Below are 25,196 nucleotides of genomic sequence, written 5' to 3' on the forward strand. Positions count from 1 at the left end.
CCAAAATGGTTTAGCTATCTGGGACTAATGATCTCCTTTAATCAAACCGAAGGGGAAAAGCAAGGTAAAAGCTAGAAGCTCAGAAGAAAGAGATAAAGACGCAAATTAGAGAGGAAAGATGAATTAGAATGGGAAAATATTGATTAGTAAGTTTAAGAAAACTTGTTTTCATTGTGCATTTTAGCAATCAATTGACTGCTTCTAAGATTGCCTATCCTACATATTTAGCACACAAAACCAGAGTGCAAAGGAAAGCACAGAGCACAAGAGGGCTTTTGTCTAAGAGCAGAGACATTATACTATGTATCCTACAGCTTAGCTTAGGATCAACTCTCAGAACCAAGGCTAAATCATAATCCTGATAAACTATGGATTCCATTAAAGAAATGACTTCCACAACTCCAAAAGAAAAGGATCTGAAGTACTCCTGCGGGCCACAGTAAGAAACCTAGGGACCTAATTTCTAACTCATAGGGACATTTCAAAGTCGTTGTCAGTAGTGATGCTATCTGAAGATCATTTGCAGTGTCACAACAGGGAATGATACTGTCCGTTTCCATACATATCTGCCATAGACCTAGAGGATAGCTCCGTGTTCTCACAACATAGTCATAGCAAACTGCACAGCCCTCCACGGCTGCATACTGCCTACAAAGCAATATAATAAATAATTTCTTTTAAAAAATGTGGAAGTACTTTCAGCAGTAAAAAGCAGCCTGTGCAAACCAAAAGCTCAGTTCATACAAACAAAACTATATTAAAAATTAATAATTTATGTTTTCCAGGGGGTTCTTCTTTTTGAAGAACAACAAATCCACCTGTCAGTCTGTCCATTCCGATGAACGCCTGCCTATTGTCAGCCAGACCTCATTCAGTTCTCACTGCACTGTCCAATCCAAACAAGGTGAAGTATAACTGTGTGACTGTTTCTGTTCTTGCCCACCCTCAAGGAGAGAAGGTGTCTTTAGGAAGGAAGATAAACTCTTGAGAAAAATTCCTTTAAATTATCATAAAAAGAGATCTTGTTTTTTCCTAAAATCTTGATCACAAAAGATGGACAAGAATTCATCATTTTCAATTTTACAGTAAGAATCAAATGTTATCTAAAGCGGTCATTTAAATTTCCCCTGCCTCTGTTTCCTAACTGCTGGGTTATAGACATGTGCCATCTGATTTAGAAAAAACTCTTGATCAAATAGCAGCTAAAGTGGATATAATTTTATAACCAGAGACAGGTCTAAATATAAATGACCAGTTTCGGATGACTACTAACTCACTTCAAAGTGCACTAACAAAGCCATATCAACATTTGTTCGTCCAGACTATGCAGAAAAGCTTTGGACACAATAAATCCAAAAGGTAGATGGACAGGTCAAAAAGGAACAGGAAAAACAAATACTTCCAAATACCTTATTTGATCTAAACTGGCCCCAGTTTAGCCTGTTGTCTACTATTACAAAACGCCCCCACCGAGGTCCTCCCACTTTAGGCAAGGTTTTTCCATAACAGCCTGAGGAATTCTGTGGAAGGCATATGTGTTTTCTTCTTCTAAGGTCTTCTTCTGTGGCACAAGAACTATTAAGGGGGAAACATACTTTGAACAGGGGGTCATAAGTAAAGAACTTCCAGTGTGTCTTCCCTCCTCCAACATCAAGCTATTTTTCTTTCCTTCCTACAATAATTAAAAGTAAAACAGGCTAGAAAAAGTCAACAGAGTATGTATTGTGTGTAGGAATGCACAAAAAATAACACCTTGCAAATGTCAAAAATACAGGTTTAATAATGTGCAACTAATGAAGATGGTTTATAAATTAAATGCCACCTACTACACATTTGGTCCCTAAATATATTATGCTATTAGTCATTAAAGTTAGACCTCTAAGTACAAATTTTCCATCTGTGAAAAAGTTATCTGCTTTTAAATTAAAGAGAAATCATTACTTCTTAAAATAAAACTATCAGGATATAATTCAAGTGTAGCTGCTCATCGTCTGAGGAGGTTTGATAATCAAACATTTAAGTTTCAACCAATGTACCCATGTCGAAGCACATTTAGCTGAAATAACTTTTCGTCTGGTTTATTTTCATCACATATAGTACATTTTTCCAACAAAAACATGTACATTCAATATAGAACATTTCCAGCAACAATTACAGTCTTTCTAGTTTCCTTTCACAGTATATTTTAGTGCAGAGCACTGAGAAGGGTAATGTTCTGTTAACTATAGAAGCATTTTATTATGACTTTCTAGATCTTTGACATTTAAAAATTTATACAAAAAGTATACAGATGGACAGGGTCCATTCTAAGTACAGCTGTGAACCTACATAAAAACACGGTATATTTTCTGCAGTACCTTTTAAAATAATTTGACACAAATTACTAAAAAATAAAATATTCCCTAAAATTACAAAATATTGATACACAAAAACCTGCCCAAAATTTCCTAAAGAGAGATGTATTTCTTTTTTCCTAAAATCTTGATTACAAAAGATGGACAAGAATTCATTATTTTCAATTTTACAGTAGGAATCAAATATTACCTAAAGTGGTCATTTAAAATTTTTCCTTGGGAGAAAAAAATTAGGAAGGACACCCCTATCTTCCTTTTACAGCAACATTTAAAGAACTAAACTAGAAACATAAGAAGTGGTTGCACATGGATTGTCTGCATCTATAAAATATCAGTAAGCTATTTATTACCTTCATATAAACATTAGTAAATGTGTTCTTTAAAAAAATAGGAACTGAGAAATAAGATAGCATCTACCATTAAAGTGCTTTATATAAAATTTAAGGAAAAATAGGGGAATGTTTCATTTTCATAAAAATTTCTGATGTTTTTACAAATGATAAATGTAATAATGATCTATGCATAAAATGAACTGGAACTTTCTTTGTAGTATATATTTTAGAATAAAACTTTCAAACATTTAAGTGCTAAAGAAAAACTCAAATATAAATGGATGCAAAATAATTATAAATATTCAGTAGGCTACTAAATATTCATAATATATTGATACTAATTTGTCTTTTGATCCCAACATACTTTCTACAAAAATCATATTTGCCTATATAATCTAGATAAAATTTGCTTGTAAAGTGAAATAAACCACTAGAAATACAAAGTTTCAATCAATTAAAAACTATTATTTTCTTCAGGTTGTTGATCACTTTAATCAACAAATTTGGAAAGCAAAATTCCCAACATTTTTGTAGAAATTGTAGACCATATGTACAAGGTCTATGAAGACAAAATATAATATCACAGCTACTCAAAAGTGCTGGAATGGGCATTGCCTTTAGAAACTGGTTAGATGGTTATTGTTTTAGTCAGAAATCAGCAGTTACAGTTGAAAATTTATGAAAATGTTCTTTTTTTCCTCATAGTACCATGTGAAGACGTTTAGTGGTTCTAACAACTTAAAGTCTTTCCACAAAAATGAACTCCAAACCTTTTCGTACATCACTTGAAGTTATCTGAGGAGAAATAGGAATAAATGAACACTTTTGAGTTTACCAATAAAACCTTGGTCTTAAAATTGCACAACAGTAAAATGACTTCTAAAGGATGGTTTTACCTCAAGTTTCCACACAAAGACAATGTGACAATCAAACCACATTGCATGCTAATCAGCACTCAACTAAGGCCTTTGCATGAGAGCCCGTATCTCAAGCTTATTTAATACTAAGTGCATTAGACGTCTAATTGCGAGGGCAAAGGCTGCTAGCAAACTTTAAAAATACAGACTTACGAAAACAAGTACTGGGAGTCTACTTCTTATCTTACACCGCATCTTAAAATATTTAATTGTTCCAAAACTTTCTTTAAAAAATAGAATTGTTCTTTCTTCCAAATAGGGATTTTGCTTTCCTTTTCCTTTTGGTCACAATCTCTCTCTCTCTCTCTCTCTCTCTCTCTCTCACACACACACACACACACACACACACACACACACACACACACACCACACACATCACTTCTGAATAATACTAACTACGTTGAAATGGTCACTTACAAGTTTATTAAACAGAAAGGGAAACAAGAGTATACGTATCTAAGGAAAAAAAATCTATCCCCTATAGATCAAACCTTCAAAACTCCCTAACATATACTCCCAAGGAGAAGAAACAATTCACTTTGTTTACCAACTTTCCCCTTCCCCAGGAAGCGGTGGGCTAAAAGTAAATAGCCAGTATTAATCCTTCTATATTCCAACTGGGGGTTTCTTCTCTAAGTGCTACACTTTATTTAACCTACAAATTTTTACAATAATTACAGTGCCTTAAAATGTTTTTTCTATAATTATCTCCTTCATAAACTCATTCTGATCTATTTAACTTTCCTGCAATGCATTAGGATTAGTAGATTGAATAAAATAGACTGAATCAAATTAAACCTGTGCAAGTTAGTTAAACACCAGATTTCTATGTAAACATAGACCAAAATAAATGTATGTATTTTACAACATTAAAACAAAAGCACTGGCCCGTGTCATCTACCTGCAGCTACAGTGCATTGTCCTGTGGGAGGCACGTCCTGAAATTAGCTTTTGTTCCCATGCTACTGGAATAAAGGTCACTGGGAGAGAAAAGCAATAACCATCCATCCCTCTTGCAGTTCCTACTGCTCTATGATTTATGAAAGAAAATATGTTAAAATGGAACCAGCTATAAATTATGGCCAAATGATTTTTTTTTTAGTTCGATGAGGGGGAGGGGGGAACAAAACTCTGTAACTGTTCCTCACCAGACAAGAGCCTTAGATCTTGTACTTCGGCCTTTGGTTTTGTTTCCTTCAGGTGAATTGGTAGCATTTGCCTTATGAGTTTTCTTATGATGTTCAAGATAAGTCTTTTTGGCAAATGCCTTTCCACATTTATTGCATCTGTGAAGAGAAAAGTTTTTTGTGACTTTCACTTCAATACCGACGTCAGCTACTTCATACTTTTTACTAGGAGAATTGGAAGTGCCGTCATGTTTGGAATCATTATGTCTCGCTTCATCCCTTGAAGGGCCTCTTTTTGCCACTTTGTTTAGAACAAAATCAATAGGCTTTTTTATAGCTCTGATCTCTAAGCTGGCTGTTATCTTCCCAAGGTAGCGAGATGACTTTTTATGAACCACAGTTATATGTCTTATCACATCACGTTTCCGGCGAGTTTCGTAAGTGCAGAGAGGACACTTGTAGAATTTAACATAAATGTTATTCCCATCTGTGTGTAGCTCAATGTGTTTAGTCAAGTTCTGCTTGGAAGTAAACTGGCGTTTACAGAGTTTACAGTAAAGTTGCTTAAAGTCAAAGCCAGCTGAAAGTTTTGGCTTCCTGGCTTTTGGCTGACCACCTGCAGCCGAAGGACTAGCTGGTTTAGGGCTTTCAGAGTCCTGTTTAACTTTATTTTTCTGTGTTGTTGGTGTGTTCTTCTTCTCATTTGAATGATTTGTTCCCTTTAATCCATTCTGTGGAGAATGGCTAATAGAAGGAGGTGAAGATCCTGCAGTGTCTGCTGGTTCAACTTTAACTTTTATTTCTGAACTGCTGGCAGTATTATTCGGCCCTTTCTCTCTTTTAGAATTTGCTCCAGAAAGAGTTATCTTGTGGACAATTTGCATATGTCTCTTCAGCATTATCTGTGAACTGTATTTCCTCTTGCAAAGGAGGCATTTGCATGTAGTTAAATTGTACTCAGCCTTTGAAGACTTTTGTTTTCGAGTCTTAAAAGATTTTTTAGGAGAAGCGGAATCCAAGAACAAAGGTTGCCCAGGCTTTGTTGCTATATCAGGAGTAATTGAGTCCCTCCTCAGTCCTCTATGAACTTCATCAAAATGCCTCCTTACGTTCGCTTTTGTAGCAAAGGATTTACAACAAACTGGACAACTCCTACTTAAGGAGACCAGAACACTCTTACTGCGTCCTTTTAAAGACTGGTTTGGAGTCTTCCGCGTCTCAATGTACTTTTTTAGTTCTTCCATCTTTTTCTTGTGTACTTTTCGAATGTGACGACGGACACCTCGTCTAGAATTGAATTCTTTCCTACAAAGACAACATATCAACTGGTGACCAAGGTCAGAACTATCAGACATTTCCAAGTCAGCCTGTGATTCCTGGGGCTGCTCCTCAGAGGGAGGCACAGCTTCATCTACAACAGTCTCTTCAGGAGGAGGCTCCATGACTTCCACCACGTCAGCATCTGTGTCTGGGACAGCTTTCGGCTGTTCTGTGCTTGTCTCCTGTATTTGGACTTCAGTCTGCTCAGGGGTACTGCTTGATTCTGTGACTTCAGCAGGATTATCAGTTCTTGAAATATATTGAAACACTGCATTCTGATTGGTTTCTATGGGTTCTAGCTTAATAATATACTCTCTCTTGTCCACTCTTGGATATATGGCTTCTAGGAGATCATTTATGGCTTGGCTTTGCTTATCATTTACATCAGGAAGGTCTGTTAAAGGAAAAAAACAACTGTTTTTAAGCTGAAATAACTTATTCTAACCCTTGAATATTTTAAAATATATAACGAAGTTTATGTTTTAGTAGTGCATGTATCTTTTTTCAGCATTTTATGAATATAAAATCTAGTTATTAACTAAATTAAAACTTTGCTTTAATTTACCATCAGATGAGAAAAGTAAATCTGAAGAGTTCCTTCTAAGTTCCCTTATTATAAAATACATAAGCATATGGATGGTAAGTCCTAAACGATAAAAATACTATTATTTATTTTTAGTCTGAAAATTTTAGAGTACCAAAGACAACTCAAGTTCTTACAACCCAGGATGGATATAATATCAGGAAGGATATGATATATATAAATGATTTTTAATATGATATAATAGTATTTTATCTAATATTAAGTCTAATAAACAATGTAACTTAATTCTACTGAGACACTTGGAACATCTCACAGAAATAAAAAATGTCTGCAAGTCAACATAAATGGTATAAGGCTAAAAAGAAAAAAAAGCAGTCTTAAGCAATTTTCTCAACATGACAAAACTTTACTGAAAAAAAACTGGTTAAAAACTATTAGTTTACAAATAAATCTAGTTTTACTTATTTGTACAATAACTACCCCCTCTACAGGCAACCAAAAGGTCTGCTGCAACAAAGCTGGCTGGCATCAGTTATATTTCCACATATAATTCTAAAATCTAGTTACAAATACTGAATCTAATAACTATTTAGAAATCACAACACAATCCATTATAGTTCTAATCCTCTTTTCCTTTTCCCTCATTTTTCATGGGTGTGAGTATGTTTACATATGTGGGTGCTTGTTTGGGGACGTATGTGTATATGCATGCTATGGAGGCCCGAGGCTGTGTTCACATAGGCTTGTGTGGGGGTGTATGTGTATACGTATGCTATGGAGGCCCGAGGCTAATGCTGGGCGTCAGCCTCCATACGCTCACCTTTTTCATACAGGCTGCTTCTCTGAAGCAAACCTAGAACTCCCTAATGTGTCTTGCTAGTCTGCTTGCTTTAGGGATTCCCGTTTCCACTTTCTGAGGCTGGAGTTATAGGCAGGGTACCATGCCCACCCTGTATGCATGTGGGTTCTGGAGACATGAACTCTGATCCTCAAGTGTGACAAGAGCCATTTTCCCTTTTGTAAATAGTAAAGCTTTATTATTATTATGTACCTTCATAAAAGTACATGCAGAACTGCCAAGAAGAATGCACAATAATCTGGCAGATCCATCTATCACTTGCACTACATAAAAACCTCTACAATCTAAATACAATGAAGAACACGAAGAATAAAATACTACTTTAATTAAAATGTTAGATTTTTTAACTGATGCCTCTAAACTACTTTTTAATTTATAGCTCAATAATAAAAAGTCCAATAAGCTCAAATACAAGCACATAAATTGTCTGAAACAATAAAAAGTGACCAAGCGGTGGTGGCCTACACCATTAATCCCAGCACTTGAGAGGCATAGGCTGGTGGATATCTGTGCTTGAGGCCAGCCTGGTCTACAGAGCAAATTCCAAGAAAGTCAGGGCTACACAAAGTAATCCTGTCTTGAAACACCAAAAAAGAAAAAGAAGAAAGAAAAACATTTAAACATGAAAGTGTTATTATTTTTAGTCTCAAAGTTTTAGACTGGCAAAACCAATCCAAGTTCCCATAACCCAGAATGAATAAAACATCATTAAGAATTATCTTATGAATGTCCATAAGTATAACTATATTCTTCATGTAAAAAATTCTAGGCAAATATGAAATATTTATTTTATCTATCCCCTATAGTATACTTAACATAGTTTGATAATAATTAAAGAAATATTTTGCTCTTCAGTTTTTGCATTCTATCTCCCTACCAAAAACTTTTTTAAAAATTGAATTTGAAAATGCAAAAAGATCTACAAAATATCTATGGTATCAGGCTAATAAAATAAGTGTCTCATTTTTTAAGTCCACCAAGTTTAAATCCCTGAACAAGAAATAATGAAGTTACCTTGTATTATTATGTTTTAAAGAACTTATATTAATTCTTTAAAGCAAGAAAATAATACTATATGTTTATTATTTATTCATACAAAAAAGTACATAAATTCAGACATTTAGTGCCACAAAGACTATTAGCATGCTACTTGCCTTAATCACAAGAAGTACTGATGCTGTTAGTCTATATACACTCTAACACTATGTGACATCTAAACACATTCTGCTAAGAACAAATCTGATCTTCAAATTAAGATCCAGAAAACACTAGAAAAATTAATAAATATTTTAATTGTTCTCTGCCATTCCCAAAATATCAAGTAATTTACTCATTCTTTGCTATTTATTGGATGCATTCTCATTTACTTAAAGAGAATCTAAGTAAGTGATCAATCATTTAGCAATAAGTTGTCAACTTGAAAGAAATATACTATGAAATTGCTCCCTTAAAGATAGCATTAATATTGTAACTTTCAAATACTAACTAAACTATATGAACTGCATAAATATTCAAAAACAATCCTCATTACTTCAATACAAATAAATACATTCACAGATTAAAACTCATAAATTGGGAAAATCCAAGTGGAAAGCACTGATATCAGAGTACTATCCAGGAAACTGAATATAACAATGTCAAGTGTTTCATTTTATTCTCCATCACTAAATTATCTATAACTGATATCAATACCACTTTAAAAATACATAGAAGCAGTAAAAAAACACTTAACTCTAAAATGTATAACAATATATGACTAGAACTTACTGTCATCCATTTGGAGACTTGGTGGGCAGTAAAATTTCTTATGGGTAATTAAATTTGGTAATCCTCTAAAGAGACTACGGCATAATTTACATTCAAAAATAGTATCCACATCTTTTAACAAAATATGTTTAAGCTGTTTGGTTCCTGGAAGGAAAAGAAATATATAAAAGTTAACTCTGACCTGTACTTTTCAATCAAATGCCAACTGTTGATAATCCAAAAACAGTTACTCTGAAAACAAAATACAGAGACAATGTCAATTTCTACCACAGAGTGTTTATTAACTAAGTAAACTAAGCAAATATTTTATGATAATATTATAAAATTGGGGCAAGTTAAGACAGACAAAAATGATGTCCTTTTTCTCTCAGTAGCCAATCAATTCACAAACTAAGGCAGTGGTTTTGACATCCGAGAAAGCATTCAAGTGAGTTGAGAATAAAGGTATACATGACTCTTCCCTAGAGAGCCTGAGTTAGTAGGTCTAGGATAGGAGGGGGAATGCTTCCCATCACTCCTGCAAACTTTCTGCTGGTTCTGCCAGCTCTTTTCTAAATATGGAAGTAAAAAATAAGAGGTTTGGATTTTGGTTTTGAACATATTTACCAATCCATTAAAGGTCTAAATTCTTATCACAGGATTATTTATGAACAGCCTTTTAAAATTCAGTTTATATTACTTCAGGCTCTGGGCCAACGTGGAGTTATGCTATTTTGTGATAAAGCAAAATTTTGCTCAGGCTTTTTGATAGCACCATCAATTTAAATATCTCAAGCCTTTATTCATGAGAACTTGCTGAAGGATGATCCTTCTGTAAGTGCTGTGAATACGTATTATGTTAATTGGCTAGCAATAAAGCTGTTTGGCCTATAGCAAGGCAGGATAGAGTTAGGTGGGACAATCAAACTGAGGACTGGGATGAAGAAGGGCAGAGTTGACAGAAACTTGAGTTAGCTGCCCAAGAAGCAAGATAGCAGAGGACAGGTAAAGCCATAGGTCACATGGCAATACATAGAAATGGATTAATTGAAAAGTAAGAGCTAGTTAATAATAAGTCTGAGCTATTATATTGGCTGAGCATTTTGTAATTATTATAAACTTTGGTGTGTTTGTTTGGGACTAAGTGGTCAGGACAGAAAAATTACACCTCCATTTACAAGAACTCTTACCCCAATTCCAATTACTTATCAATAAAATTACTATAATCCAGTATCTGTCTTACCCATTGATTAAAAATCCTTAAAGTAGCCAAAACCAAGCTTACCATATTTATAATCACAAGGTGTTCAATTCTAGTCATAAAGAAATGCTACTGATCTAGGACTACGAAGCATTTTGGTGGGAGATAAAAAGGCAGAATAAATGGCAAAAATCATCAAATCTTTAAAGCATCCACAAGGAACAAAGCACAAACAAGACTTTTTGTTGTTACCCCCTACAGGTTTTTGCTATAGCTTACTAATTAATATAAATACCTTAATTATGTTACTTTCATTGACAAGGTATCCTAAATAATACCGTTAAGAAAACATAAGTACTGAATATTCTGTCATTTAACATGCATTTTACTGTCTATAAAGCTCTGGTACTAAGATACAGATACAGTGAAATTAAAACTGTAGGGTCTACCACACCCAAACATTAGATGGAGCTGAGAGAACCCCTCGAAAGAGGAGGAAGCATTGTAGGAACCAGAGGTGTGGAGACACCAGGAGAACATGGCCTACAGAATCAACTAAGCAGGGTTCACGGACTCACAGAGACTGAAATGACAATCACAGATCCTGTATGGGTTTACAATAGGTCTCTGCATACACGCTGTGGTTGCTTAATTTCTAACAATTGGAGTGGGATGTCTCGGACTCTTTTGCATGGGACCCTTTCCATCCTCCTGGGTTGTCTCACCCAATCTTGATGTAGGGGTTTGTGCCTAGTCTTACTGCATTTTGCTATACCATGTTAAGTTGATATCACTGGGAAGCCTGCTCTTTTCTGAAGGGAAACGGAGGACCCATGCAGTGGATCTGGATGAGAGGAAAGTGAGAGGGGAGAAATGGGAGGAGAGGAGGAAGGGGAGGCTACGGTCTAGATGTATTGTATGAAGGAAGAATAAATAAAAAGAAAAAAACTGTAGCGGCTATAAAACGTCATTGTTTCTAACCCAATCTTTAATAATCTATTTTTAATTTACTATTTTATTATCATTTTAAAAATAGGCCATCCCTCAAAATTCTATTGCAAAATATTGCTTGACAGGTTATTAGAACACTACTAAGTGTTTAGAGATAACAAATCTTATATTATCTAGTTATATTATCTTAAAGAGCTATATAATATCTGCATTTTTTTGTTTAACCACCTTGTATCATACTGAAGCAAACCAAAACTAGTCATTTCACATTACAAAAGAATTTCATGACAGACAGCTCTCTTTGATTCATAGCTAGCCCCAGAGTGATTAACAAATGATGTGAGGTAAAACAGGTATTGAAATACGTGGGTTAAGCCTCTATAACAGGTACATATTTAGTTTCACAAAATGTAGCTGAATATAAGCGTAGTGGGAAGAAAAAAGTGAAAATTTTACACACTGATTCTAAATTAAAAGATGCACTATACCCAAAACGGAGATTGAATCTTGCCTTTAAAAATAGCCAACAGAGCTGAGCAGTGGGGGCCATGCCTTTAATCCCAGCACTTGGGAGACAGGGACAGGAGATCTCTGTCAGTTCAAAGAAAATCTGGTCTACAGCTAGGACTGTTACACAGAGAAATCCTGTCTCAATCAGTCAATCAATAAAAATAAATCAAAAAAGAGTCACCAGAGCCCACTGTGGTGAATACACCAGCAGGGGGATATACTGTGGAGGCAGAAGCAAGAGGATCATGACCAAGGCCAGTCTAAGCTGTACCTTTGAGGCTCGAGAGATGGCTCAGCAGTTAAAAGAACCTACTGCACTTGCAGACCTGGGTTTGATTCCCACCACCCATGTAGATGCTCACAACCACCCACATATTTGGTTCCAAGGGATCCAACAATCTCTTTGCCTTCTATGGGTGCCAGGTATGCACATGGTACACAAACATTCGTGCACACAAAACACCTGTACACAAAAAATACAAATAAATAAATCTTCCTAAAAAGTAGTCAGAACACTGAGAGAAAACAGCTGAACAAAAACAAGAAATCTATTTAACTAAAATTCAACTAAAGAGGTTAGAAAGATGGTTCAGTGGCTAAGAGCATGTTGTGCTCTTGCAGAGGACCCAAGTTTGGTTCTTAGCACCCTCATCTCAGCTCACAGCTGCTTACAACTCCAGTTCCAGAAGGTTCCAACATCTCTGACCTATGCAGATACATTTGTATACTCCCTCACACATACACACACATATATACATACAGATGTGATTTAAAAAATAAAAAATTAAGAATTTTTTAAAATTCAACTTTAAATTTAAATAAGCAAATAGCAACAATTTAAAGTATTACCAATCTTATATAAACATGGTTATAATTAATAAAAACAGTGAAGTGTAAAAGTAAAAACTTAAACTAGGTCACCAGTTTGTTCACTGGGATCTTCCCATCATATCAATCAAAGAAAAAGAAAGATATCATTTCTTAATTAACTCTAGTTACACAGTTATATTCAATAGCAGGTATATTACTTATACCCAAAAGGCATCAAAAAAGGTTATCTCCTCTAACCTATCAGTTATATAAAAACACTTTCCTCAAAATGCAAACACACACACACACACACACACACACACACACACACACACCAGTTACTGTTGACTCAGGCACACCAATTTCTTTTGGGTCAGAAATACAACAATTGTTCTCTTGCTCCATCGCCCATGTTATTCTTACTGTAACATGTCCTTCCCTAGCTGACTCACTTTGATCCAGGGAAGAGGTCTCTTCTGCCAGGATGCCTTCTCTGACATCCCTATTAAGACGCTACCATGCGCAGTCAGTGCCCCAGCTTCGCCCGCTATCTCACACTCAGTTACTGTTCTATGTACCTATTATGCTAAGATACCTAGGAGAAAAGTTATCTGTGATGCTCACCACGGTGCTCCTATTCTCAGGACAATGCCTAATGACTTTCATTAACAACTTATGAATATCATTGTTTTTAATCTATGTCTATTATTGAATCTTGATATTCAAAAATGGTTTTCTAATTCCACATACAAGACATTTTACAAACATGAAAAGTAAGATGTGTCTTGTTGCATAAACAGATATTAAAAGATTTCCTCTAGTTTTCGCCATCATTTAGGGTGTTATATGTGTTATACTTTTCCCAGAACAGAAAGAATTTATTCAAAATGAGCTACCATTTTTCTGATTGCTTTGTCACAATAAACACAGCCTCTGTCATACTACAGCTCCTCCTCACCTGAGACAAAGGCGTGGTCATCTAGACAGAACATAAAATTTGTCTCACTCTGAATTCTGAGAAACAATCATGCTGATTTTCTCCAAACCATTCCTTTAACAAAAAATTGCTCTCTTTCTTGCTTAGGTTCTTAAATCACCTGAGAAGTCACTGCTAATTGCTTAATAGATCATCAACCAGGATCTTAAAAAAAAAAAAAAACACAACACAAACAAAACAAAACACCATAGGGTAAGATTTTTGTTAATGGAATAATGGCACATACAATAATAAATTTATAAGAAGGATAAAATTGCTTTAAGACTATGCCTACTTGATGAATCTTTCACTTCACCCTAATAAACACTTAATGGAGCTTTTATTAAATATCACATACAATATTATTCAATTCATAGAAACATATAAGAGAAGGATGTGGTTCCACGATATTGACAGCTTCAGACTAGAAGAACTTTCTACTTTCTAGGAACATAATCCTAGAGGACGTACTTGGAAGATGCATGCTAAAAATAATAAACCCAAAAGATATCTAGTCCCGTCTAAATTTCCTATAATTGCTAACAATCAGAAAAATTCCCTCAGAGGCTGCAGAGATAGTTTCAGGCTTGAGAGCACTTGCAGCTCTTCAAATGACTACTTCCAGTGCCCAGAATCCATGTCAGGTGCTCACAACAGCCTCTAACTCCAGCTCCAGGGGATCTGATGCCCTCTTCTGGCTTCCTCAGACACTGCACACTGCATTCATATACGCATGTATACACACATATGTATACACACACAGACACAAAATGATTAAAGAAAGATTCCCCTCAAAGAACAGAGCAGTCTCTGTTATATCTCTCACAGACCTTACTTCCGTGCCAAGCTTATCTAGAATTAAAAGTAAGAATCATAATTCAGTCATGGTTTACACTAACTTCAATGAAAGTTACTTCAATCAGAAAAAAAGTAACTTCAAGATGGTAAAATCTAGGAAGACAACCACAAGAGTCATTACACAAAATAGTTATTATTTTTCACCAGCATACTTCAAATTAACAATTTATTCTTTCCTGGGAAGAAGAGGATGAAGTTCCTTGTGTATAGTTGTATAGTATATTACATATGTATAGAACCTTTTCTCTATAATTATATATATATTATAATTTAACATTTGAATTTTAAATGTCAATTTCATATTAAAGATTAGTTTTAAATGATGGACACCTTCCCTCATTTTCCTGTTTTAGCTTTAGGGCATTCTAAAGTTTCTTTGCCTCTGTGAAATGACTAAGAGACTAACAAAGAATAATATTCTCAAATAAATCAATGTAATAAATACCTAACAGATATTTAGTAAACCTCTAAAGTTATTGTGTGGTTTTTCTTCAAAATTGTGTTTTGAAGAAAGTGAGAAAGGAGGAAGATCAACTAAAAGTGTTAAGGAAAAGGAGGGAAGCCTGAGGACATCACATCCCAGGTGTGATCCTGCAGGTATCTATTCGGGCATGAAGACTGCAGGAAAGCACAGGGCATGGCGGAGGTAGTACCAGACTGGGAGCAAACATCAGGTTTCAAGTCATCCATCAGGGCTCAGTGCAGAAAATCTATAGCCACATCTAACTCTACAGTAATTTCAACAAACAAATCTACCCACAAAGCAAAACTACACAAGAATGTATGTCTACTACCATTTCTACTGGAAGGAAACAAAGAATATATTTATGCATGGATAAAAGAAAGAGGACACACTATGCAGCAGGTGTCACTTGTGCAAAGAGTTAGGGGAAGCTTACTTTTTGCTCTATAAACTGTTATATCCACAATGTCATTTCTCCCCCCCCCCCAAAAAAAATCTACTTAAATTGTTTTACAAATCAAGCAATTAGAAATAAATAACAGAGGTAAGAAAGAATTTTTAACTTAAAGCCAGGAAAATAGTGCAAAGCCAACACAAACACTTAACTCTAAGACAGTAAGAATGGGTTAAAACTGTCCTGCAGTCAATGTAGCACACTTGAGCTGGTGAAATGAGTCAACTCCTCCTCCAGACACAGAGGCCTTTATGGGTTTCCAGCTTGGGTAGGAATTAGTATCGGCTTGCAGACAGTCCAGTGTAGGAGGAAGAAAGTAAGAAACTCAAAGATGGCACAGCAGTTGAAGACAAGTATCTGACTTGAAGTTGAAGGCAGATCCTACAGCACTGCAATCCATCTGACTGCCTCCGTCATTTACTAAGCAGACCCACGGACTTCACAGTTGTACTGTCAAGCACCAATCAGATACACAGCGCTACCAGGATAGTTTGCTCAATGCAAAGTGTGTGACCCAGATACAGTGGAAAGAGGCTGGAGAGGGATGAGTCACTGAGGGTGTGCTTATAGAAGACTGGGTCAGGGAGGAACTCAATCTCACGTTAGAATGGACGTTAAACCCCAAGTCATGTGGCCCATTTTACCTTACCCTTTACCACCTTTGGACTACAAAGAGCTACTTCAGTAGACTTTAGATTGGCTATATATGTAAGAGATTATTGTCTTGAGGAAATTCAAATTTCTGATTCATGGGACACAATAACCAAAAATTAATTTCTCTGAACAACTGCACATTTCTAAATCATCTCTAATTTAAATTATAGTATTTTCATAATTTTTCTATATTAAAAAATAACAAGGCTGGTGTGTTGGGGATATTTTTTAAAAGAGACTTCTGGATAGTTTTGTTAACTTTATGTTTATATCAAGTTAGAGTCATTTGGAAAAAGAAAACTTCAACTGAAAAAAATATCCCCACTGGATTGGTCTGTAGGCCTGTCTGTGGGGCACTGTCTTGATTGGTGATTGATGCAAAAGGGCTCAGCCTGCTGTAGGTGGTGCCATCCCTGAGCAGAGGTGGGCCAGGGTGCTGTAAGAAGCTGAGTAAGCCATGAGGAGCAAGCCAGTAAGCAGCACCCCTCCATATCCTCTGAATCAGCTCCTGTCCCCAGGTTCCTGCTCTGACTTCTTTCAATGAAGGACTGTGATGTGAAAGTATAAGATGAAATAAACCCTTTTCTGACCAAGTTGTTTTTGGTCATGGCATTTTATCACAGCTATAAAATCCCTAACTAAAACAAGCACATTTCAACAGATAAGCAGCTGTGGGATGACACCAATTCAGATGACCTATCTCCCAGCAATTCTTTAGCCACCGACACAGCAAAGAACTGGCAAACACAGAGACTCAATGACTACAGTGCAGTAAGAAAACACTCACTTCATATTTAAATATTTTCCTTTTATAGTGGTTTAGAGGAGAATGGCCCAGGTAGGTTCATATACTTGGATGCTTAGTCCCTAACTGAAAGGATTAGAAGGATTAGGAGGTGTGCTCTTGTTGGTGAAAATGTGGCCATGTTGAAAAAACGTTGTTGCTGGGGGTAGACTTTGAAGTTTCAAAAGCCCAACTCAGGTCCAGTGTATGTGTCTCTCTTTGTCTTTCTATCTGTCGGGTATGTCTGTCTCTCTGCCTGTGGACCAGGGTGTACCTCTCAGCTACTGCTCCAGTGCCATGCATAGTTCAATGCGCTCTGCCACGATGACAATGGACCAAACCTCTGAAACCATAAGTGAGCCCTGATAAAGTCTTTCTTTTCTAAGAGTTGCCATGGTCACGATGTCTCTTTATAGCAACAGAATGCCTTCCAAAATTTAAACACACACACACACTATATATATATGTATGTGTGTGTATGTATGTATGTATATATACATATATATACATATATATCCTTCTAAAAAGAATTTTATAAGATAAATCATTTATGAAGTACTCAATTTCAACTTAATAAAATAATATGGTAATAAACTATGGTAGTAAAAGATAACCTTAACTCTAAATTATGGATTTTTTTAAAAAAAAACAGGTTATACTACTTAATGGAAAAAACCATTATTCTCATTTTCATTACAAAGAACAAAAGAATATTTATCAGCCGGGCGGTGGTGGCGCAAGCCTTTAATCCCAGCACTTGGGAGGCAGAGGCAGGCGGATCTCTGTGAGTTCGAGACTAGCCTGGTCTACAAGAGCTAGTTCCAGGACAGGCTCCAAAACCACAGAGAAACCCTGTCTCGAAAAACCAAAAAAAAAAAAAAAAAAAATTATTTTTGTTGCTAAAACAAACAAAAATGAATTGTTATTCTCTTATGTAAGAAATATAAACCACTCCTAACAAGTTAAAGTTGTATATTCATCATAGGCAACTTTGATTTACAGATAATCCTGTTAATCAAGGCTGAGTATCAAAAGTAAAAACAATAAATATTCAAAATCAGGTAGACACTAGCATAAAGATAGGCATATAACAGCCATTATAATACTTAAGTAACAGACATAAAAGCCATGTCTGAGTCTACAAATGGGTCTCAGAGATAGAGAAAAAAATTAATCTGAGGATACTCTACTTCTTTGAATCATAAAGTAAAGCAATCACCTGTGAACATTAGAAGAGGGTGTTGGGTCGCCTAGAGCTGGAGTTACAGGCAGCTGTAAGCTGCTATGTGGATGTAGAGAACTGACCTCAGGTTAGAAGCACTCTGCATCACTGAAACAACTCTCCCACCCCTCACCTGTACTACTTTAAAACAAGGAATTCAAAAACCTCCATTCACACAGTTACACCATAATCATGCTTTCCTTTGAACCTCAAAAAAAATTTTCCATTAAGACAGTAGCTTTGAAATAATGATGAGATTCAAATATCCATAGATTAGGTGCCAATTCATTGTATTCATCTGCTTATTGATATTTGACTGAACAGAGATGTCAGAACATAAATCTACAAAAAAATGAATAATGGAGCTGTAAGAATCATAGCAGCCTATGACCTCAATGATAACACAGAAGTCTTCACTTCTCAATGGCTTATATGTAATGAGTAACAGCTATTTTAAAGCATTGACCTATAACTGCACAAATATAACATGGCCAATTCCTATAATACTCTACAATAAACAAGCTTGGGTTTGGACAAGTAAGTGATCAGCTCAGAGGTTTACATCACCCACTGTTCTTCCAGAGAACCCAGGTTTAAATCCCAAGCACCCACATGGCAGCTCATAACTGTTTATAACTACACTCCAAGGAATCCAATGCCCTCTTCTGGCTTCTATGGGCATCAGGCACATATGTGGTACACAGACATACAGGCAGTCAAAACATTCATACATGTAAAATAAAATTTAAAAAAAAAGAAACAAAAGCTTATTAAATGTATCTGAAGATATCAGGGCTAGAACATGTCTTTTTTTCTTTTCTATCCTGTGCTCAACTAAAGATACTGAAAACTTCAGAGTTTAGCAGGAGGTAAGCCCCACAAACCAGAAATAATAAGAAATTAATCTAGAATGATATTCCACAAATCTTAATATAATTTACACCCAACCTTATAAGAACCAGAATAACTGACTGCCTTAAGAAGAAACAGCATTTTTCTTAAAATATACCAGATTCCTCTAAACTATAGTAAAAAATTTTAATTACTATTTAGTAGGTAGTATTGAAAAATAATTTCCAGACCAGGCCAATGTTTATTCATTCATCTGAAAAATATGACAACTCAAAGTATACTATAAAGAAAATCAATAGGCAGGCCTTCTAGATAGTTTTTAATTACTGTGTGATGTCTGAAAAAAATAACTAAAATGTTCATACCTGATCGAAAGCACTCAATTATTTGCTGAATACCAGATTTGGATGTCTGTAGTGGTTGCTGTAATAAAGGTGGATCTCCAGGCTCCAGGATATAAACTACATGGGAGACAAACACACACCCAATCCACAAAAAAAAAAAAAATTAAAAAGGTTATTTAAATCACTTCCTAATGAATCAAACAATAGTTTGTCACAATCATGTTAATAATAAGAATACATCATATATATTCATATATATAAAATTCACCATCATCTTTATAAGACAAATGAAGCAATGGAAGGAAAACCTCAATCATTCTCAATATTGAAGACTCAATCAAGACTAGTTATTAGGTCTAACAGCAAATGCTTACTGCTTTGGCATCATTTAGTATCTACTGTTTGCCTTTTTATTCCCTTTAGAAAAGACCTTCATTTAACAAAAACCCTTAAGGCTATGGTGGCTTACCATATCCAGTAAATCCTTCCAAAAGCCTTAAAAATCACCTGATTAAGCAACCTGGACAATACTGAAACCCACCTGCCTAAGAAAGCAATAGACAAGTATACAATTAGAGGCATATAAGACTTTCATTGAAGTACTCTGTAGCACTGTACTCAACTGAGAGATGTAGTACAAATTCTAATTGTTATTAATAAACACCCAGAGTCAGACATTAAGGGGTGAAAGCTGAGAGATCAGAGAAGCAGTGCAGCCAATCACTAAAGAGACTGTACCTCTACCAAATCCTCAGACCAAAAGGGCAATTCTGTCCTCAGACTGCATCCTCAGACTACAACAGTCTCCACCAAACCTCAGACTGCACTGAGCTCCTGTCTCCTCCTGCCTCATATTCCTCCTCCGCCCGGCCATATCACTCCTGTAGCCTAGGGTGGCCTTGAACTCACAGAGCTCTGTCAGCCTCTGTCTCCTGAACAATGGCATTAAAGGTGTGTGCACCACTGCCTGGCCTCTAGTGGCTTAGCTCTACACTCTAGTCTTCAGGCAAACTTTATTTGTTAAAACACAAACAAAATGTTACTACAGAGAGACTTCAAGTTTCAAAGTCTCTTTACAGGGACCAAACTAAAAGCTATGAAGATGCCACATAACAGCTGAAAAGCACCAGCCAGTCCACTGTACTGACAACACAGGATGTCAGTATTGATAAATAATAAAAACAGGGTATAGACTACGACCTATGTACATTATACATATTTATGCAGATGCAGAAATACATAAATGTAGTTGCTATAGGTATGAGTCTAGATAAGAGAAAGCTACCTTGGAAAGACACCCGAGTTTAGCAAAGGCTCTGTCGGGGTGGGTCAGAGGATGATGCTCACTATCCGCCTCACAGTCCTATTACTTCAGAGCACACAAGTCAGGCGTTTACAAGTGAAGTAAGTAACTTTCCCATCTGAAAACTAAAAATTTTCACTTCCGTATCTAGTAGCCATTATTGCCCACTCCCCTTTGCAAATTTCTGATGAGTGGAGAAATGAGATCATGTGACACAGTAGCTGACAAGGACACCTGTTTCTATCGCTGTCAGACAGCAGGCTGTAGTGAAGAAAAACTGGCCATTCAGTTTTCATAATGTCCTACCCACTAATAACAAAATGTCCACCAAAACCCAGGGACCATTCCCTCAGTGTGAGTGGGATCCAAGTTCCCTTCAGATGGATGTGTGCTGCTACTGCTTTGCACCTTAGACCTGGAGAGCAACCCCATTTTTAATACAGAGTAGCTGAGGCTAAAGGGTTATGCATACAGATGCAGCCTTAGACTCTCTTTCATATTTCAAGTACTCAAGTAAGAGGAACCCCAGCTCAGGACTACATCATTTCACCAACTTTAGGTACATAAAAAGAATAAACACAGACAACTAACTCAGTTTGAGAACACTGACAATAACTGCAGTGATAAAGAATTTAAGACTTCAGAAGATACTCCTGCATGTTAATTGTGTATAACTGAGGTATAATTAAAACAACTAAATACTCCGGTCCCTTTTCCTCTTCTCTAATATGGTGCTAACAAAATTATCAAAAAAAGGAACTTTGTAATTATTAAATAAGATATAGCAAACTAATCAGAACCCACCCTGGGATATAGCAGCACCCACATTAATCACATACAAACAACTGCTTTTCTTGCATCAGAAACAATCTTCTCACAAAACCTAAGTGAAACCAGTCTTTAAGAGAACCAACAGCAGAGGTTCGTTAGCAGTCCGTTAGTACTGAGTTAGGTAGAGGGATCTCTTTCCAGTAGTTGTGGATGACAGCAATTGATAACTAGAAGACATAATGAGCTACAAAGAGAAAATCTACCAACTGTAGAGAACTAAGGTCTGGCTTTATAAGGGGCAAGAAGCAGAGAATTAAAGAATAGAAAAAAATAAATAACAGAAACAGTAAAAGAGCTCTGGGGAGAAACAGACTTTGTCAGAGTTCCTCATTTGGGAGTATGCTCCAGAAGCTTTCTGTAACACACCACTTCCACTGCCATGTGACAATACTTAGCTTCAGAGTTAGAGCAAAGTTCTTACCAACCACCCTCAGGACACTTCCACTAGAGCACATACACACCCTGAGACAATATTCTAAGTAAGCCTGATGTCTTGGCTCTGCAAGGACACATTTACTTAGTAGACTTGGAAGTGTAGCTCCCACTGTTAAAACAGACTTTTTCATTTAAAATGTATTTGCAAATGGATATGTGTGTGTATACATATTGATATATGTATATATGTATATATCAATATGTATACACACATATAGCATAGTTACATATATGTGTATGTACATATTGATATATATACATATATCATTATGTACACACACATACAAATATGTAACTTTCTAAAATGTTCTCTTATATATCCTGTTGTCTGCTCCAAGATCAGATGATGAGACCCACCCAGGTCATAAACATGTAAAAAAATTATCTCCCTCAACAAAAATCACCCAAACCCTCAGAACATTTTGCTTTACACTCTTCCAAGAGCGCATATCTGTTTTTGTAGTTCTCTCCGGCCTAAAACAGCTCCTTAAAGATCTTTCTGATGATGATATCTAGGATTTGCTTACCAAAAACGAGAAGTTGGGGGAGAAGCTGGAGAGTAGCAAAGGGGACTGTGGGGAGGTAAAGACAGCAGAAAAGATTTCCCATGTACTGATAAATGACTAACTGCATGGTGGCTACATCACAGTCCTTCTACCACTGTTCTTTTAATTTCTGAAAACTTCTATTTAAAAAAATTTCTAAGAATATGCATATCCTGACAAACTTCTAATGCCACCTCTCACTATAAACTGACCCATTCCAACAAAGCACATGGTCTCTGCAGGAGCATTCTCATCTAAGGCTGCGCTCTCTGCTCCTACCCCAAATGAAGGCAGCCCACTCCTGAAAGCCCATTAGGGATGTCTCAACCATCACATGAGCATCCTCCACCTGAGGACATCTTGATCACTGCCATGTGATATTTCCTTCAGACCTGGAAACCTCCTCCTCACTCGGCACACACCTTCCTTGAAATACTGACAATGAACTAACCTAAAAATCAGCAAATGCCTAGCTTTCCACTGAAATAAACATCCCAAAGTATTTAGTTCTACCTCAGGAAGCAATATTAATAAGCAGTAACTTTTAGTTATTTTGATTAAGGATATTTTAAAGGCATTACACCTTTTAAATACTTGATTACCAATGTGTACTGTAAGTCATGTTCAGGATTACTTATTTATTTGTTTCCATATATCTCTCCCCACTCAAAAGCTATCTGAAGAAAGCACTGTCTTTCTCACAGTTTATACCCCATTGCCTTGGGTACTACCTGGCACCTAAGGCATGCTCAGCAATGATTTGCTAAAGAAATGAATGAGCAAACTAGTAAGTGCTATTCAGCTCCTTACTATGCAATACATCTTCACCTCAGATAAACAAGATGTGCAGCATGCAAGGGCACTGAAGTCAGCCGGGTCAGGAGCGGGATAAAAACAAGGTCCCATCCTGGAGGCACCTGTTTTATTAGGTTATTACTGTTGTAAACACAACAGACAGAAGGCTGGAGCCAAATGGTTGTCATGTTCAGCAACATTTTCTTCTTAATTTATTGTTTTTTAATGATCTTTTCTCATTTTACATTCCTATCCCAGTTCCCGCTCCCACCCCTCTTCCCACTCTCCCCACCTTCTCCCCATCTTATACCCCACCCACTCTTGAGAGAGAGTAAGGCAACTAGGTCTGACATCATTTGAGGCAGGCCCAAGGCCTTCTCCCCTATATTTAGGATGAGCAAGGTGTCCCTCCAAAGAGAATGGGCTCCAAAAAGCCACTTCATGCACTAGGGTAAATCCTGGTCCTACCGCCACTGTCCCCACAGACTGCCCCATCCACACAACTGTTGCCCACATTCAGAGGGCCTAGTTTGGTCCTATGCAGGTCCTGTGTTCCCTCCCCCACCCCACACCCATCAGTCCGGGGTCAGCAAGCTCTCACTAGCTCAGGGCAGCTGCTTTGGTGGGTATCACCATCAAGGTCCTGACCCTTTCAGCAACGTTTTCTTAACAGGAGTTTCTTCCCCTTTACTACCACCATTTTCCCCTTCTCAAAAAATTATTTAAAATAAACATGATAAAAATCTAAATACATAAATGTAATTAAAATATTTCAATTAAAAACAAGCCAAAGTAGAAAAAAGCATGCCAACTCTGGTAACTTTGAAGTAAAGAGTGGTAAACAGTTGTCTTTGAACTGGAATAGAATAGCCTTTATTTGTAGTGACAGTATGTTTTCCATGATGCCCTTTTAAGGGCAAAGTTCTAGAACCATCAACAGCTTACAAGTACAATGTCTAGCAAATTAAATTCACAAATGTTCTTCATGAGTCAAAAGTTTAGCATCATAAATTTAACCAAATCACTCCAACTTAAATACCTTAAATATGCTTAAGTACTCCAAGGAATTTACAATACAATAAATTCTATCCAAAACATTTTAAGATGTTTTTAAATGTAAAAAACCTGGTTTCCCTACAAGTGCAATCAACCTTCTTGATCCAAACTAAACTTTTGAAGGGATGGGGGGAGCATCATGCTATGGTTTTTAAAAAAAAACTCCATGGGAAACTTATTTTAGTGATAAGCAGTTTTCATGAAGATGAGTGCTGGTATTCAACCAACTATCTATCTTTGCCTTTTTCTTCCGTTTTAAACATTCGGAGAGTGGAGTAAACCACTAACTGAAGCCTGAAAAAGGAAAAGCAGCTGACTGATCTTGTGGAAATGATTGAGGGTGACACTTGCAGCACTTTCTCTGGGGGATCAAGCAAGGGAGATCTCTAGTCTGTCCAGGCTTTTAGCATTACAAGTGGATTTATGCTGGGGAGACAGATTCCCCACACACACACACACACCCTCGAGTTAGTAAGGAAATGCTTCTTAGAGACAGCTCTGAAGGAGGAGAGCAAAGACACCAGGCAGGAAACCGGACTTACCTGGTTCGCAGCATCCGTGATGATGGTGGTCAGTTTGACAGTATTTGTCCCTCAAAGGCATTTTTAATGGGTGCGATCTATTTTCTTTTCACTATGAGAAGCTCTTCATCGCGGCTTGGCTGCGGACAGAAGCACAAACCCGTCACTGTCCCTGAACTTCCTGGGGAGGCTGTGGCTACAAGCACCATAGACCATCAACACCATGCGCCCTCAGTTCTCCCATCCCAAGGCCCGCACCTTCCGCTCGGCCACGAAACCGACGCCCGCCCGGCCTCCAGCCCCAAGTCCCCCCGCACAGGTTCATCGCCCTACCCGGAAACGCAGCGTCCGGCGCGCAGCGCAGCACAGCACAGCGCAGCGCACAGCCAAGGCCTGGCCGGCTGCGCAGGCGGCTGCGGCCTCGCCGGCCGA

The 25,196-nt window shown here is 36.9% G+C and overlaps 1 protein-coding gene across 2 annotated transcripts in view; it reads right to left on the reverse strand.

Moving 5' to 3' along the window:
- Positions 1-1,757: 1,757 nt before the first annotated feature.
- Positions 1,758-25,196, reverse strand: part of Znf800 (zinc finger protein 800) — a 24,135-nt gene continuing 696 nt past the window's right edge. The window contains exons 2-6 of one of the 2 annotated variants that reach the window (XM_013353282.2): positions 24,786-24,904; positions 19,300-19,395; positions 9,221-9,364; positions 4,752-6,444; positions 1,758-3,481 (exon numbers count right to left, since the gene is read on the reverse strand). In XM_013353282.2, coding sequence (XP_013208736.1) covers position 3,481; positions 4,752-6,444; positions 9,221-9,364; positions 19,300-19,395; positions 24,786-24,846 — 1,995 coding nt within the window. In that variant the 5' untranslated portion in view covers positions 24,847-24,904 and the 3' untranslated portion in view covers positions 1,758-3,480. Of the gene's footprint in view, positions 3,482-3,937; positions 6,445-9,220; positions 9,365-19,299; positions 19,396-24,785; positions 24,905-25,196 lie in introns of those variants that run through there. The other variant, XM_005365714.3, reaches the window with a different exon arrangement.

The sequence above is a fragment of the Microtus ochrogaster genome, unplaced genomic scaffold (assembly GCF_000317375.1).
Source record: "Microtus ochrogaster isolate Prairie Vole_2 unplaced genomic scaffold, MicOch1.0 UNK4, whole genome shotgun sequence".
NCBI lineage: Eukaryota > Metazoa > Chordata > Mammalia > Rodentia > Cricetidae > Microtus > Microtus ochrogaster.